The sequence below is a fragment of the Artemia franciscana genome, chromosome 17 (genome assembly GCF_032884065.1).
Source record: "Artemia franciscana chromosome 17, ASM3288406v1, whole genome shotgun sequence".
NCBI lineage: Eukaryota > Metazoa > Arthropoda > Branchiopoda > Anostraca > Artemiidae > Artemia > Artemia franciscana.
Genome location: NC_088879.1, coordinates 11,214,156 through 11,230,947, shown reverse-complemented (window position 1 = coordinate 11,230,947; position 16,792 = coordinate 11,214,156). Strand labels below are relative to the sequence as shown.

The 16,792-nt window shown below is 32.5% G+C and overlaps 2 protein-coding genes across 3 annotated transcripts in view; one reads left to right on the top strand and one right to left on the bottom strand.

Moving 5' to 3' along the window:
• Positions 1 to 16,792, bottom strand: part of LOC136037839 (tRNA (cytosine(38)-C(5))-methyltransferase-like) — a 40,450-nt gene that overhangs the window by 11,025 nt on the left and 12,633 nt on the right. The window contains exons 1-2 of one of the 2 annotated variants that reach the window (XM_065720684.1): positions 3,692 to 3,776; positions 1,059 to 1,248 (exon numbers count right to left, since the gene is read on the bottom strand). The exons of the other annotated variant lie outside the window; for it this stretch is intronic. Coding sequence (XP_065576756.1) covers positions 1,059 to 1,248; positions 3,692 to 3,755 — 254 coding nt within the window. The 5' untranslated portion in view covers positions 3,756 to 3,776. Of the gene's footprint in view, positions 1 to 1,058; positions 1,249 to 3,691; positions 3,777 to 16,792 lie in introns of those variants that run through there. 2 annotated transcript variants of the gene reach the window in all.
• LOC136037838 (bromodomain-containing protein 1-like) overlaps positions 3,684 to 16,792 on the top strand; it is a gene marked incomplete at its 3' end in the record, with an annotated part of 88,423 nt that continues 75,314 nt past the window's right edge. Inside the window, 3 exon segments of the mRNA XM_065720683.1 lie at positions 3,684 to 4,072; positions 9,695 to 9,804; positions 14,770 to 14,911. Coding sequence (XP_065576755.1) covers positions 3,907 to 4,072; positions 9,695 to 9,804; positions 14,770 to 14,911 — 418 coding nt within the window.

The window sequence follows — 16,792 nt, the reverse complement described above, 5'->3', positions numbered from 1 at the left end:
TTTCTAGCTACCCCATGATGATCGATGTTGGGTCCCTCCTGGAAGACTAAGACGAGGACGGTAAGGAGTGGTGCTTGGATGTTTTCTCCAGAAGGATGCTGTACTGCCAAGGTCTTCCCTAGAAAATCTTCGATTCAAAGCACAGGAAAGGTGGTAGTTGAGAGGCACCATTGTTTTCTTAACGTTTGTTCACCTTTGTCTCCCATTGTTGCCATCATGGGAAGACCTGTGTCCTAAGCAAGCAATACGTTTTTTCTAATACGTATTTCAATACTTATAGTGCTAAGTTGAGCATTATTCAAATTCAACAACTATATATTTAGAAATCCTAATGTCCTTAGTTTTGGAACAGAAAGAAAGTTAAAGAATCTTTAAACAAAGAAAATGAATCAGATTTTCATGAGCGCTTGAAAATTTCCCTTGGTTACATATCCAAGAACAGGCAGTAAGGCCTATTAGATCGGCTACTTTTAAAGTGCACAACTATACAAAAAAAGAAGAAAAGAAACGTTCTTCCCAGAATTCTGTATGTAAATAATACAATACAAATAATAAGCAACATGCAAATAATAGAAAAAATGCAACATGAAGCATTAAAAATGTCTTTAGAGACAATTGCTATAGAGCCCGAGGGGCAGAAAATACGGCTATACTAAGACAACTATTTGGAAGGACATGACATCTGAAAAAAGAAAAAAAGATCACTGCTTATACCGAGAAAATTTATAATCAAAGATTGGTCTTCGTCAGGATTAGAACCCGCAGCCTCCTGCAGAAGAGGCAGGCATTAGGCTTTGGCTAGTAGCAGAAATTAATGCCTAAATTAATCAATAACAATTTATGAGTTTTAGTACTTCAAAGCAATAATAAAAATTACAACTATATTCTTGAAGACGTGACAATATAATACTGCCTAGTAATAACGATAGTTCTCATTAAAATCATATTGTTTAATTAAAAAAGAAAAAAAAATGATTCCAGTGGCTAAGAAACAAATTTGCAAATTTGCGATTCGATGAGAAACGAAGCTAATGCTCACAAAAACATTCAGATCTTACCGAGTGAAGGGCTGACAGGGTGGGCTCATGAATATAGCATTAACATTTTGTCGAATTAACTCTTCAGTAGAAAGAGAGAGAATATTTCTATTTGAAATGACATCATATCCAAAATTTTCTTGATACGTCTTCACTGCATTTACATTTATTTCAAATGATTTAATAACTTGAATATTGGCATCCCTTTGATCTAAAAAGAGGACAAATTACAAAAAGTAATTAAGAAGCATAGCTGTATTGCAGGGCCCAATATAGCTAATGCACCCTAATTAAAACTGACATATATTAGTTATTGAGCCAGTAACCCTAATTCACAGAAAATTATGTTAAAGCCACAAGGCTCTCGAAAACGGGCCCTGAAAACAGCCCAAAAACATTTCCTGTAAACGGCTTGAAACCCCTGAGTCACAAAGATCCTAATACAAATATAACACATAGGCGGGGAGCACAAGACCCAAGAAACAGGCCTCCAAGCTGTTTTTTCCGATAAGTTTGAAAATTATATCGGTAAAATATTAAGCCAAGGGGAACATAATACAAAAATTAATAATAATGACAATGATAATAATACTAAGGTGGTACTAAGGCACGTACCACCTAAAATAAGTCACAAAACATTTTTCCCAAATACCCTGAAACTTTCAGGTGTTGTTCTCTGGATCAAAGGACTCAAAATTTTGTTGGGGTGGAAGGGGGTTTGAAGGGCCCAGAAAACGGCCAAGAAACTTTTGACTCTTGGAGAGAAAAGGTGCAAAGTAAATTACAAAAAAAAAAATTGTTTTGCTAAAGGTGGTGCTTAAAAAGGAGCCACATAAGTTTTCTTGAAACAGGCCAAAATTTACACCCACGCGTCCCAGGGCCAAGGGAGCCCTAATCTAGAGCCACCATTTTCATTAGAAATCAAAAGCCGTCACCCAAAAATCACACCCAAAAGACGTTGAAATGATATTAATTTTGTTAAATAGTTTCTAAGACCACCCAGCATTCCATTCATGCTCAAATTGTAACGAAAATTTAACAACGGCTAAAACTTTTGATTAAGCCAGTGAAATTTAATAAAAACAAGAACGTTTTAATACAAATACTAATAAACGTCCAATTATTTTGGATTCACATATCCGTATGGATTTGTTTTAAAAACAACAAATATTTACTATCATGTGTCAGTTCCTATCCTTTTTTTGTAACGTATTTCTCATCTTTTATATTATTTTCTAGTAGGGAAGGAATGCTTAAAAAAAAAAAACTTTACTAGTCCTCTTTAGTTGATTAATATTTACGTCATTCTTTAGTTCAACTTAGAAAGTAAGCTATGAATTAAAATGACGCTTCCTTAATAAAACAAACTATTGTTCCATTTCATCTTTAGAAAGAAATATTGATCCACCTTATTGTACAGCTAATTGTTTTCTATATGGTCAGTCAAGTAAATACATTAAATTGTTCGTATTCAACTCCTCTGGAAAACAATCAACAAATCTTCTTAAGGGTTTCAAAGCACTGAAGTTTCAGAACTCTTATTGGCCACTGTCATTGCCTTTCATTCCAATATTCTAGCATTAATTCAAAGACTTATATTTCTATCCTTCCAAACTTAAAAAAAAACATCCTAAACTTTAGCTTTTCTACTATTTGTATGTTTCTATAAAATATTTACTTTTTAAGGCCATTCCAAGATCATACTAATGCAAAGGGATCCTTTGACAAATTGTTGATTCAGTGTCATTTTAAAAGAAAATCCTTCCAAATGAACAATTCCAAATGATACTGAATTTTAATTAGATATAATGTTATTAGTCCTGTTGTTGCACAGTAGGCTTGATCTCAGTTTGGTAATACGGGCACAACGTTTGAACCTAGCTGTAGCTATACATTGCAGGGCTGAAATTATGACCTTAGTAGCCAAGAAGTTTCAGTAAATTTTTCGCAGTTCATATAATTGGCTTAAACATACCACTTGATGCCTTTTCTTATTCTCTTTATGAATATAATAATTGCTTCTACCGCAAATTCCAATTTAAGAACTTTTGACCTAACCTAACCTTATTATAAATACTTTTGGCACTGAGAAAACGTAGTATTATTTGTTGAAAATGACCAATAACTCGTACTTTAATTGAAAATTTGTCATTTTTAAGAGCTCAGAAAGTGCAAACTAAAAAATTTGCAGTAGAAGCAATTATAATATTCGTAAAAAACATAGGAAAAGGCATCGAGTGGTATGTTCACTTTATTGGTAAACCAATTATATGAACTGCGAAAAATTTACCGAAGTTTTATTAATCTAATATAATATGATTCTAAGTTATTCACAAAATCCAGTGATGTTAAAAGAAGAGCAATAACATTATTGAATCACAATGGATTATGGTGCTCTAAGATTATTTTGAATTTTCACTGTACAATGAATTATGATTCACCTTTAGGTTAAATAGAAATTTTAAAAGCATTGGAGAATTTGTGGGAAGGTCTTCGAAATATACTTTTAAGCATATTTAACGCTACCTATCATTTTTATTAAAAAAGATGAAGAAGTCAGTTGAAAATAGAAAAGTGACTATTAAATTTGGTTTTTATTTTTAATCGAATCTCAGAAGTATTCACATAAGTAGCAAAAATATAATGGAGCTCACTATTCACAGCAATATGAAATCCTCCTAAGCCGGCAAAAAGTTCCAAAACCTTTATGGTCTCCATTTCTATTTAAAATTAATACTGATTAAAGAAGAAGTAGAACAAAATTTTCAAAATAAAGAGGCAAAACAAATAGGCTAGCCTATGCTAAATATGATCATTATAGTATAAACAGCTAATTTGGCATTTATAATTGGAGCAGAATTTAGAGAACATGGTTAGCTCTCAAGGATTTAGCCTGCAAGAGTTTTTAGAAAATGTGAAGGCCACAAAACCTCCATATCATTGTCCATATGATGACTGTGACAAAGTGTTTAAAACAGTGAAGGGAATTCACTGTCATGTTGTTTCACATAGTAAGGAGAATATGTCCAACAATGGTAAGTTCATTACCAAAGCAATCCTACATACTTCTTCCCCTGTTCTTTTCTCAATTGATTTGCTAGCTAAAAGATGAATAAGCCACTACATGGAACTTTTAATGATATTTCTGAGTATAATTGTAGCTATTTTCAAAAATGTTTCCCAGCCTTTTTTCCATAATGGCAGCTGGATATGGACCTAGCCCTTGGCTAGGCTATAGCCTAATGATATTGCTGATTTTGTTTTTTTTTTGTTTCAAATTATCTTTATGAGTAATAGGCATAAGCACCAGAATTAATGCCAATCTTAAAAAAGGTAAAGTTTTGGTACACCACAGAAATCCATTTGAAGAAAACATGGTAAATTTTATAGCAGTTCATATAGCCTAACTGGCTTACCAATAAAGTGAATATAGGCTATAATTTGATGCCTTTTTTTGTTCTTTACTAATATAATAATTGCTTCCTTAAATTCAAATAACCTAAACTAACTTTATTATGAATAATTTTAGCACTGAGAAAATGTAGCAATATTTAAAAAAAAACAATGGAAGAAGATGTCGCTGAGAAAACAGTATTATTTGGTCAATGTTCCTATTACCTAAACAATTGTTTAGGGTCATGAAACTACTGTAAATAGATGCATTTTGACTTTTTGAACATCTTTTCCCTCTTACAAAACTACCACAAACTCACTGTTATGGAGTTATTCCTGCCCAAATAGCCTAGTCTTGTATTTACACATATAGAATTGCAATTATTTCCATTTTTGTTGATTAGATATTTGAAATCGCGAATCTGTACTAGTTTAGAAACAAATTTGGGCTATATATTTGCACATTGGGCGGGGGGTAAAACATAGCATATATTAAATATGTAAACTAACCATTGCTATATTTAATATATGCTATGCTTTACCCTCCCCCCCTAATGTGCAAATATATAATAACTCCATAATGGTTAGTTTGCAGTAGTTTTGCAAGAGAGAAAAGGTGTTCAAAAAGTCAAAATGCATTTATTAACAATAGTTTCATGACCCTAAACAATTGTTCAGATAATAGGAACATTGACCTATTATTTTGTAGAAAACAAGCAGTAACTCACACTTTAATTGAAAATTTGTCATTTTCAAAAGCTCAAAAGTGCTTCTGCAGTAGAAGCAATTATTATATTTGTAAAGAACATAAAAAAGGCATCAAGTGGTGTGTTCACTTTATTAGTAAATCAGTTTTATGAACATTCAAAATTTTGGAAACTTTGTCACTTTTATGAGCTCAAAAGGTGCTTAAATTTGAATTTATGGTAAAAGTTATTATTAATTTGTAAAGAACACTAAAAAGAGCATAGAGGGATATATTCACTTTATTAGTAAGCCAGTTATATGAACTGCTATAATTTTACCAAAAATATACTCTTCAGTTCTCTATTCAAGTCTTTTCAACTGTAATAATCATTGTAGGCTGAATGTAATTAAATCCCACTCCTCTTACAATGGAGCCATGAATAGCCTTAGGCTATATTTAAAGGTTTGCTGGTTTTTTTGATTTTGGATTAGTTTTTGTCCTTAATTTTCATTAAATTTTCATAAAGTAATGGGGCCATGGTGTTTCAAAAATTCATGGCTCACTCAATGGGATGTAGCAGATGTTCTGCACTCCATCATCACTAGCTGCCATACAATGCATTTGTTCATATTCCTAGCAAGGGTGATTTAAGGTAAGGTATGTTAGCCAAATAGAAATTTCTTAGCAGGATTCACTTAGGAGGCTACATTGCTCAAAGAGGTTTCTTTGATTGATTGGTATTTATACACCTCCATTGTGCTGTAAATACAAGGCTGAAAAGATATGAAGATAGGGGCTGGGATAAACTTAAGGGAAAAATAGAAGGTTTGCATAAAACCCAACTTAATCATTAAAAACATTTGCTTGGTGAGGGGAATTTTCTAATACTCTTAAAATTAGAATAGAATTGCTATTAACACATAGGAGAGAATTTTCTGCAAAGGTATTTTCTCTCTTTGGAATTGCTACATCATGTGATGAGTAATTAGGTCTGTCAAAATAAGTGGTTGCTTGAGATAGAATGGACCTCAAGGCTCTGAAGCTGCTCATCTAATAATACAGATTGCAAATTCTTGTCTGACTATGTTGTCAGCAATTTGGAAAATATTCAAACTTACTTAAATATGTCTGTAAAGCTTCTTCTTTGTGTATGCTATTTGCATAATTTAGGGCCCCACTTCTGTAGCTGCACTTAAGAGGTATTGCAGCCCTTTCAACCAATTTAGCAAGAAAAGCATTATGAAATTTCTATTTAATGACATATGAGGCTTTATGATTACCTTGGGGTATTGGTTTGGTGACATGTTCTGTTTGATATTGACTCTTTGAACTCACTTACACTATGTTGACTATGATAAAGCCACACATTTTAAAATAGAGATAATGAAAAACATTTACCAGAGAATTAGTCTTCTCTTGAGTCTACAATCTTTTGTACAATTATCTGTTGGTTTCTCCTTTTCAAATTGTTGCTAATAATTTTGATTAGCTTGCAGAACAATAAGTGTTCAGTAGCAAAAGTTTTTATCAACAATTTTTGGAATCTTGTAATTTGCAGCAGAATTTAAAATCAACCTTCCAAATGTAAAAAAAAAAAAAAAACATTGGTCATTAAATTTAAACTTTGGAACTAACACTTACAGAAAAAATCACAAAAATGAATTACAGAACTTTAAAAAAGAAAGTCATTCATGATTTATTTTAGTGTAAGATTGTGAGCCATCCTAGCCGAGTTGGTTGGTGTGCTGGATTTGGGATCCTTTATCTGAAAGGATGCAGGTTCGAATCCCAGTGTACCCAATTGTTCGATTTGGGACGGAAGTCAGTGGCGTGACTCTGTAAGCTTAACCAGAATTGACCCAGCTTTAAATTGGTACCTAGAGAAATCTGGGGAAGGTAAACAGGAAGGGTGTGCAAAAAGCACAGGATGGTTGGCCCCCAACCCCCCATTGCACTTCCTGGCTGAAGGGCAAAGAAACGGAGATCAGCACCGCCAGTAGGGACTGTAAAGTCTAATGCTGTATCCTTTTTTTTTTTTTTTTTTTTTTTTTTAAGAAATATTAATTTTTTGTGTGTGTTTTAATTTTATAAACAAGTTACTAAAAGTTGTTTGAAGCAATTCTTCCTCATGCTAAAGTTCGAAAATTGCATTTCTGAAAGTATTTTAGAATGTAACTATTACAGTAAGCAAGTATCTTAAGACATGTTACTTTGTCAATTGTATCTTGAATTATAAATGAGTCCAAAAAAGAATGCCATGTTTGAAAAGTCTGGTCACCAATCCAGTTTGGCTCATCTATAATACAGTTTGAATCCTTGTACAGTCCAGTTCAAATAAGAAACTGTGTCTGCGTGTCTTAGCACTGATAAGTTAATGTTGAGGGTTTTTGAAGAGGTTACAATGGTTCTCTAATCATACACAATGCAAGTCCTTTTGTGATTAAAGCTAAAGCAGGATGTTTCAGAGGAAGGCATGTACGGGGTGAGTGAACAAAAATCAAATATGACCTTTTCCAATGGTGCCTCACTAAGTGACAAATTTACAAAAAAAAACGCACATCTCTTGGAAATCAGAAATGAAACTCAACAATTCATCTACAAAGCTGATGTTGCTACACCTGAAAAGTTGAGTAAGTGATGGTTCATTCCATGGACAGAATAAGAAGCCTACTTGTAGAACTTGTAAAAGGGGGCTGTATACACAATTTTGTGTTTTATGAACAATTTCAGTAACTCTTGAAAGGATGTTTGTTTTGTTTGCTTCTGTCAAATAAATAAAATGGGTTTATAGTAGATTCAAATCATTGTCCTTTTTGAGACACCCTTTACAAACAACTTCATTGTTTAAAGAAAACATATTTAAATGAGCCCTTTATTCTTAAGCATTATTAAATGCTTTAGTTTCTACCGAATTGCTCTTTGGTAATTGGTTTTAGCTTCTGAAATAAAAATTAAAACTTTAGCATAAATAATGGGCAGAGGGGAAGGAATTTAATCTAGCTAAACCAAAAGGCTGGTTCACTTTGCAGGCCTCTTAGCTAGTTTTTTGCCTCTCTCGACTAGATTGGACCTTAAGACATGGCTTGGTTGATGTTTTGGCCTTCGACTGTCTCAGAAAGTGGTTCTGGATTCTGTGAATGAAAATAATATAACATAAAAATGTCCTACCTGTTTTTATTATAATTGCCAAATAATTTATGATATTCCTAAACATTCTTCTCAGTTTTAATACAAAAAGAAAAACAACAAATACAGAATGAGACAAACAAAGGCTTGCTTTCCAAGGCAGCTTATGGTACCCAGTGTATATAAATATATGTGTGTGAATGCATATATATATATATATATATATATATATATATATATATATATATATATATATATATATATATATATATATATATATATATATATATAGATATGACTTTGTTTTTGTATCTAGGATTTATGTAAAATTACACAACATGACAAATGACTTTGAACAGCTAAAGGAAAAGGCTTGGAACAAAAAACAGGAAAAATCACAATCACATTGAATTACAGAGGAAAATGCTTCACAGTGAAATCTGCTGTTAGATGACAAAGTATGGAATGAAGGAACATTTTAGTTTAGTATGAATGAGCCTGTGAAGGATGAACAGGAAGGAAAAAATGAATTATACAAGAATTACTTAACTAAAATTGAAATTGAATGAAGAAACATTTTATTTTAGTATTAGCAAAGATACACAGGAAAAGGGAAATGAATTCACAGATGAATTTGTTAAACACTGTGGAATGGAATGAAGTTATTTTGGTGTCTATGAAAGGTAAGCTGAAAAGAGGAATTGAATTCATCTGAGGAAAATTACATGAGTTCCCTCACATTTATACACATTCAGAAAGTGTAAAAGTTATATAATTTTTTCCCTAGGAGTGGCTATATTGTTTTCAGTATCTATAACACTCCTGGTTGTTATTGAATTATAACAGTTTAATTAAAGCAGAAACTTAATGCTAAGAGAAAGGCTGGAAAACAAGTTTTTTTTGTATCTATGATGTCATGTGAAATTACAAGTTGTTTTGAATGAATCTGAACAGCTAAATAAAGGCATGGAAAATGTCTACAACAAGCGCAACAAGATCTGTGGCTAGAGGACATGCAATGAGAAGCATCACAACAAATCCTAAATGAAAGGAAAGGGCTAAAAATACTCTGACAAGAAGAAAAAAATAGATAATTTTTTGTTGCATTAACAAGAATGAGGAATTGAATTCACACCAGAATTTCTTGATTCAATTAAAATTGCCATTTTGACACCTCATGATTTACAGATAAAGAATAATGTGATGATTATGCTAATGAACAATTAGAGAATCAAATATATACAAGCCAACAATGTGCTAGGTCCTGGATGCAGCCCAGAAATATTTTCAGGAAGGAGAGAATTGAATTAATGCCAGAATTTCATATTTCAATTGAAATTGCTAATTTGATGCCTCATGACTTAAAACTAAAGAATAATGTGATGATTTTGCTTATGCATGATTAGAGAACCAAACCCTGTACATATATAAATATTATGTTCTATTTTAGAAAATGATGATCCAATTACTTATGTGGACCCTCAGAAAGTTGTGGAATTCCATTTCAGTGGTAAACCTGTGCAGGTTAGCATGTATGAACCTTTGGCTTTGTTTACCAAGGTATGGTAATTTCTTTATTCATCTATCAAGTTTGTTGTTTACCATTTATTTTCATATATGGAACTGAGTGTGATGTTTATGATTATTATGCATATATAAAGCCTAAAAGGGGCTCTTATTATATATCTTAAATATGGAAACAAGAGAATTTGGTCTAGAATCTCTTCTCTTAAGCTATACCTTGGTATGGTGCTTCCTATAATACAAGACAAATCCTAGGTCAAACTTTTTCAAGTCAGAACATATTTTCTTAGTCTTTCAAACTTTAAAAGTATTGGAGAAATAGGGGCTAAAGCTTTGAAACAACTTTATTTACTAGCTTGGGTTGTGGATTTATTTTTGAAAATTTCTTTCACACAGTAATTTGGAAAAACAGAATATTTGAAAACACAAGATGTTTTTCATGAAAAAAACAAAAAAAGCAAACAAACAGAAACAGAATTAAAACAAATGGTGTCATTTTCTTTTCCAACCTCTTGTTTTTAACAGACAGTACTAGTGCTTACTTGTGACCTCCTGCAGCATAGTATGAATAGAGTAAAAACCATGCACAAAGTCCATTCATAGAAGAGGCTGCCCATTGAAAATCTTTCAGTCTGTTGGTGGTTTACTTCAGTTGTAAACACATTAATTTGTGCAAATGGTAAGTAAGGAAGGTAAACTCCAAGGATATAACACACACATGGTGGGAAACAAACTAGGCCCTTTACATTTTCACATTGTACATGAATCATTAGGTTTTCTTGGGTTTAGTGGCTGATTAGGATTAATTGAGATTGAACTCATTGTTGCAACAAATCTGTCTGCAATGCTTACTCGTGGCCAACTACAACACAGTAGGAATGGGGTAAAAACCATGCACGAAATCTACTCATAGAAGGGGCTAAATAAAGATCCTTTCAGTCTGTTGGTAGTTTAATCCAGTTGTAAGTAAAGTAGTTTGTGCAAAGGCTAAGCAAGCAAGATGAGTTCCAAGGATTAACTCACAGATGGTGGGAACCCTGGGTTCCTTACATTTTGACATTTCACATGAGTTTTTAAGTTTACCTAGACTAAGAGGCAGATTAATTAAGGGATGGAGCTCATTGTGGCATCAAATCTGTCTGAAATGTAAACTTTTACCAGAAGTTCCCCTAGATTAGGACTCATGATTAAGATTAAGCTATTTCCTGCATCAAGTCTGTCCATCAAGCAGAAGTTCCCTAGATTAGGGCAAATGATTAAGATTAATTAAGATTTTTTTCTACTTCAAGAAGTCTGTCATCCATGTGAACTTTTGACAGAAGCTCTTCCTAGATTAAGGTTAAGAAACAGATTAAGATTCAGCTTGTTTTGCACCAAGTCAATCTACTACTTAGAGTTAACTGGTTTTTAAGCTAATTATATTTAGGATAATAATTACCTTTCAGTTCTTTTAGCCTCATATCAATGTGCATATTGAGATAATAAGCCTAAGAAGAAGGTTAAGAGTAAACTTCTTGTTGCACAAAGTCTGTCTGCTTTTTGGACTTAACTTGTTTTTAAGCCATATGCATGATAATAATTTGAATATTGTATAATTGTAATATACATTTAGGATAAGATATAAAGTTAAATTATATAAAATAATATATGATGATGAAACATAATTTTAATTGTTTTATCATAAATTGTTGATAATCTATTATATAAATTATTTTGCAAATAATGATTATATTTGATATTATAATATAAAATTTGTAACTAAAACACATAATTATAAGTAACTAATTTTTAAAGGCAAAAGCTGGCAAATTACACAAAACGCCTAGGAAACTATGAGGGAAATCACACTATGTGATTCAAAGTTGAGGGGGAACTTATAATGAAAAAAGAGCTTACTAAAAATGAATGGGGCTCTTGGCCTTCTTAAGCCTTCATTTATTTGGATTTTACTTCTTCTTAAGTTTTGGCAACCCCATTTGAAGCTATTGAGAAGGGTGTTTGTGGTTTTCCTACTGAATGCCAAGGGTCTTTCCATCTTTGATCATGTCTGTTTATCCTGTGTTTGTGGTTGTCAAAGTATGTTTTACTTTCTGTTGCTCTTTTTGTTTTCTTGTTTTTACTCTGTCCTTTCTGGACAGAATTAGATCCAAATCAATAAACATACTAAGATTATATTCAAATGTAATCCTTTAGGTTAGACTAAGAAGCATTAGGGGGGGGGGGATGTTTCGCCGCTGTGATGTAAGTTTTTATTGATGCAACATTTCTTTCTTGTTTTTAACCTTAGTGTCTTTGAAAATTTGTTGCTGTTTCTTGAATATTCTCGATTTAAAATTCATCCATTATTTAATGTAAAGATAAAGCCCGATTCCAAGCTCTAGTTTTGGTTTCACAAATACTTTTCAGCAAAATAATTAGTCTCCCATCCTACAGAAAAATATCAGCCCATCCTTGTTCTGAAGCAAAGAATTTTTCTTAGATTAGTCAGGAGGCCTCAGGTGAAATTTAGGAAATGCTTGAAAACACATATGCTTAGGCATTGCAAGACATTTCATTTTGGTTGATATTTCTAAATCTAACCCCTGAGAGAATATTTTAATTGCTTCTCATATGAGTCAGGAATGCACACAAAAGTGTAGTATTTTTGGATTTGGGGTCAAAAGTCCAATTTCAGCCACATTTTGAAAGTCATATTGTGAAGAAGATCCCTTGCCTTCATATATTTCCCTGTTTGTATGTTGGCAACATTGCCACTCATGGTTCTAATGTAGGCCTTTTTATGTGCTATGGTACATGTTTGTTCTGATAAATTGTATTTTTTTTATGCTATTGTACAGTACTGGTAGAGAACCTGAATTTAACTTACACTTCAGTAAATCGAGCCATTTTGGCAAATATGGCACATTTTGTCTGCTATTGAGGACCATAAAATTTGCCTGAATGACAGTAAAATGAAATGAAAAGCTGGTCTTTTGTGCCTATTGCTCTTTTCTATTTCAGATTTTTGTGTCAGATCATATCAGAGAGATATTATCAAGAACTTCATGCTAGATTTAAAAGTATTTGATGAATAGGAACAATAAAATAATCGACTGTTAAACTGTTATAACCTAATCTAATATAAATCTGATTAATTTGTATTTAATTGGTGAAATTAGTTAAGCAAATAATTGATTTTTTAAATGATTAACTACTTAAATAGTTGAAAAGGCTACCTTTCCATCATGGAAAATATAAGGAGTTAATGAGGAGTTTTCTTAAGACAGTTAACAAAATACAACCTGAACAAATTTTTTGGTTATAAAACTAAGAGCTGTCGTCAAAGAAATATAAAAAACACGAAAAAAAATCGTATGCTGAAAAGTGATCTGCATAGCGCAGATACTGATGTCCTGGTTTTCTGCTTTTGGCTGGGAGTCTGATGTGTGGTTGGGAGTAAATTAGCCAACACTTCCCGTGTTTTCCCCCCAGATTTCTCCAGGTACTCATTTAGTACTGGATCAACTGTAGCGGAGCTTATAGAGTCACACCGCTGACCCCCATTCCAAACCAAATAACCAGCAACACCTGGAATTGAAGCCCTGTCCTCACGGACAAAGGCTTTTAAGTGTAGCACACTAAGCTCTCAGCTAGGATGGCTTTGGGGATATAATGCGGATACTAAAATAAATAACTAATAAGAAGCTAATTCACTCACAAACTCTTTGATAAATTAACGCTTAAATTAAAACCACAAAATTATTAAATTTGGATAGAGCCTTTATTACCATGTAAAGGTTAAACCAAGAATCAAGGTATAGTATTATTTTATCAAATAGTTTTTAATGAGTTATATTCTTATTGGTTTATCTGTTTTAGTATTTGCACTATATGTTGCTGAAGATGGCTATTAGTCAATTAGCTGAAATAGTTGCATGGACTGTATTTTATACACTGTTCTTAAAATTTTCCTGATTAGCTTCTTATATTTCGCATGATTAATAACTACAAATCAAATAATTTTTGATTAATTCATTCTAAAAAAATGAATGACTTAATTAATTTGAAGCTAAAATTTAGTCATAAATGCTGTTTGATCAACATTTCAGCAACCAGAATGTTACATACCCATATATTATTGCTTTATTTCTATTTTGTTGTTTTCTTATTGTCTTTTTTTTCTGGTATTGTCTTATTTTTTCCTTAGCATAAAAGAAATCTTCTCATATTTTCTTCTTTGCATTCCTGAAATGTTTTTAATTCATCATGCCAGTCTTTTTGCTGTTTCCCTATTTACTAACTACTTTCTTGTCCCTCTTTTAACCATATATTTCCTTTCTTGATGATGCGTTTACAAGAAATGTTCTGTATGGTAAACTTCTGTATGGTAAACTTCAGGGAAATTTTAAACTTGTGTTTTTGAGGGGTAACATCATACTAAATAGAGTTAATTTTATTATCAACAAAAGAAAATGTTGTAAAGGGAGGAGGATATGAAAAGTTTGTGTTCAAGGATACTGCTTTTATTCTTCGCCTCTCCTGTCTTCCTCAAGAAATGCAACAATAAACCCAAGATTTACTTGCAAAAAAAACATAATATTAGATATTAATAATATATTCAGTAACTACACTTTTAAAAGGTATTTCGTAAGATTAATATAGGCCTATATTTCTTCTTTTCCAATATCCCAAGATCGGGCATTCTATATATTTGTGCGTAACAGAAACATGTGGTAGGTGGCATCTTGGTAATGGTTGGTCTAGATGCAAGGCAACCACCCCCATGTCTTGAGTGTTTTTTTTATAGTTTTTGCTCATAATCATACAAATTTCTCTATCCAACATAATCACAAGTAAAAAAAAAAAAATAAGAATTTTTTTTTGAAAATAATGGATGTGTCCCTGGTATTTGTGTGAAATGACTTTTTAACTCGTTTGTCATATTTTTAAATGTTCAAAAAGTAAATTGTTCTTAGAGCTGGTATAATCTTGCTTTATTACTAACTTAAGTTCTAATTTCAGGAAGATTTTGAGGAAAAATACCCTGAGTTAGTGAAGGAGCCACAAGAGGCCGACGAAGCTCCAAAAACACCATCATTAAAAACATCTGGAACCAAATCTGTTGGGAAAAAGGGCTCAAAAACTCCAAAAGCAGGGAAAAATGGTATTTTTGGCCCTAGTTTTCTTTAGATTACAAAAAGTAGGCATTAATTCAACAAATATGGGTCATATTCTTTGTAAAAATGCAGCAATTATTTTATTTACGAATAAAAATGTAGGAGTAATTTTAATGGAATAATTGCATAACAAAATATGCAGATTGCAGGGTAATATGAATTAAAACAATATTAGAATATCATAGCTGATGCAACCAGGCCTTGTAGGTTTGAAAAATTAAATCAAAGTTAGTTAATTGAAATTAATCAATTTATTTTCGCTTACCAAAATTGACTTTATGTGCATCCTATACAGTTTTCTCTTCTCAATCTTTTAGTTAAAAAATTTGTTTTTGTCCAAGCTTCCGTGTTGATTTCCCCTGGAAAGGTTGATTCATATAAGTGAAAAAGCTCCTTTTCCGTTTTAACTTTTCTCTCTCCTCTAAAGGTTGGATCCTTGAACTCCTAGTATTAATTAAATCCTTTTTCCGGGTCGTAGTGGTAGCTTGCAGCCTAGGAAGAGATGATCTCGTTCCATACTAAGAAATACAATAACCCGTAACTCCTAAAACTAGAGTCGGATCAAAAAAAAGTATACTATTATGCATACAAAGGTCTATGGAAATTAATCAGTTTTCGGCACCGGTAGAGGTTTCGGCTTTTCAACAAAAAGTTAGGGGATATACTATTTTTATACGACAAAATTGTAATATTAATCAAAAAACTGGTTATTGCGATATAATATAGCCAATGATTTAATAGAAAGATTCCAGAAAGGGGTCTGCAAAATAATACTGGTCCCTTAAAGAGAGAAGGGATAAATTGGTTGTGGATTTCAGTCGAAAAATCCTTGACTCGGAAACACACCGTGATCTTCTTCCGAGTTTTGAGACACGCCAAACTCAACATTCCACTAGGCTCAGAGAGAGAACAAAAAACGATGCAAAGTGGGAACAACCGCCGATCTACTCATCCAAGCGGTACCTGAAGTCATTTGATCTGTACTTCGTAAGTCATTATAATGGTGACTTGGAAAATATTGTTAATAAACCATGTGTTGATAATTTAATTTTTTAGGTGTTTTAATTTTTTTTACCGTCGCTGTTATTTCTGTAATCGGCAAAAATATTAAGGGAAAATAAAGTGAATTTGAATTTGAACAAACAAGTAAAAGAGTAGCAGAAGACACACAAAACAAATACACTTTTGACCTGACTTCAGGAGCTCAGGGGCATGGCAGGATCAGAAGTATGATATCCAAGCCCTGAATCAGGGGTATAACACCAGTTAAAATGTTGACTGAATATATGCCAAACAGTAAAATTTTTTTTAAATAATGTAAACTATCCCTGCCATAGAATATTTTTTGTTGTTGTACTAATAAATCTTATTTTATGTATTGGCTTTGCATTGTAGCTTTTACAAAATAGTGCTGTTTGGAAAGTTTTTCCCAGCCATTTAAGATCGCATCTGCTTTTGAAATTATCTCGATTTCGAAATTATCTCGATTGCATCTGCATGAAAAATCATCTCGATTCGTCACATCTCAACTATGATGACCGTGTGAGCACCCATGTCCCTGTTTGATGCTTGGGTTTTGTTTTAATCACTTCATTTTGTGATTAATTTCATTGAAGTATCCCTCTTAAGGATGATTTTGTCCGCCAGTTCTCTTCAATGGCCATTTTACGAGGAGCCATGAAGCACATAAAGCCAGAAGCACTAGAAGCCAGGGTATTTACAATTGTGCTCAGAAACATAGGCCCTTTGAAAAGTAAAGGAAGATATAATATTTTTTTTTTCAGAGGTATTGTCTAAGGATGCTTTTTAAGTAGGCTACTCATTTTGTTGACTTTATGGAACGGGAAGTGGAGTGAAAAATGTGGTTC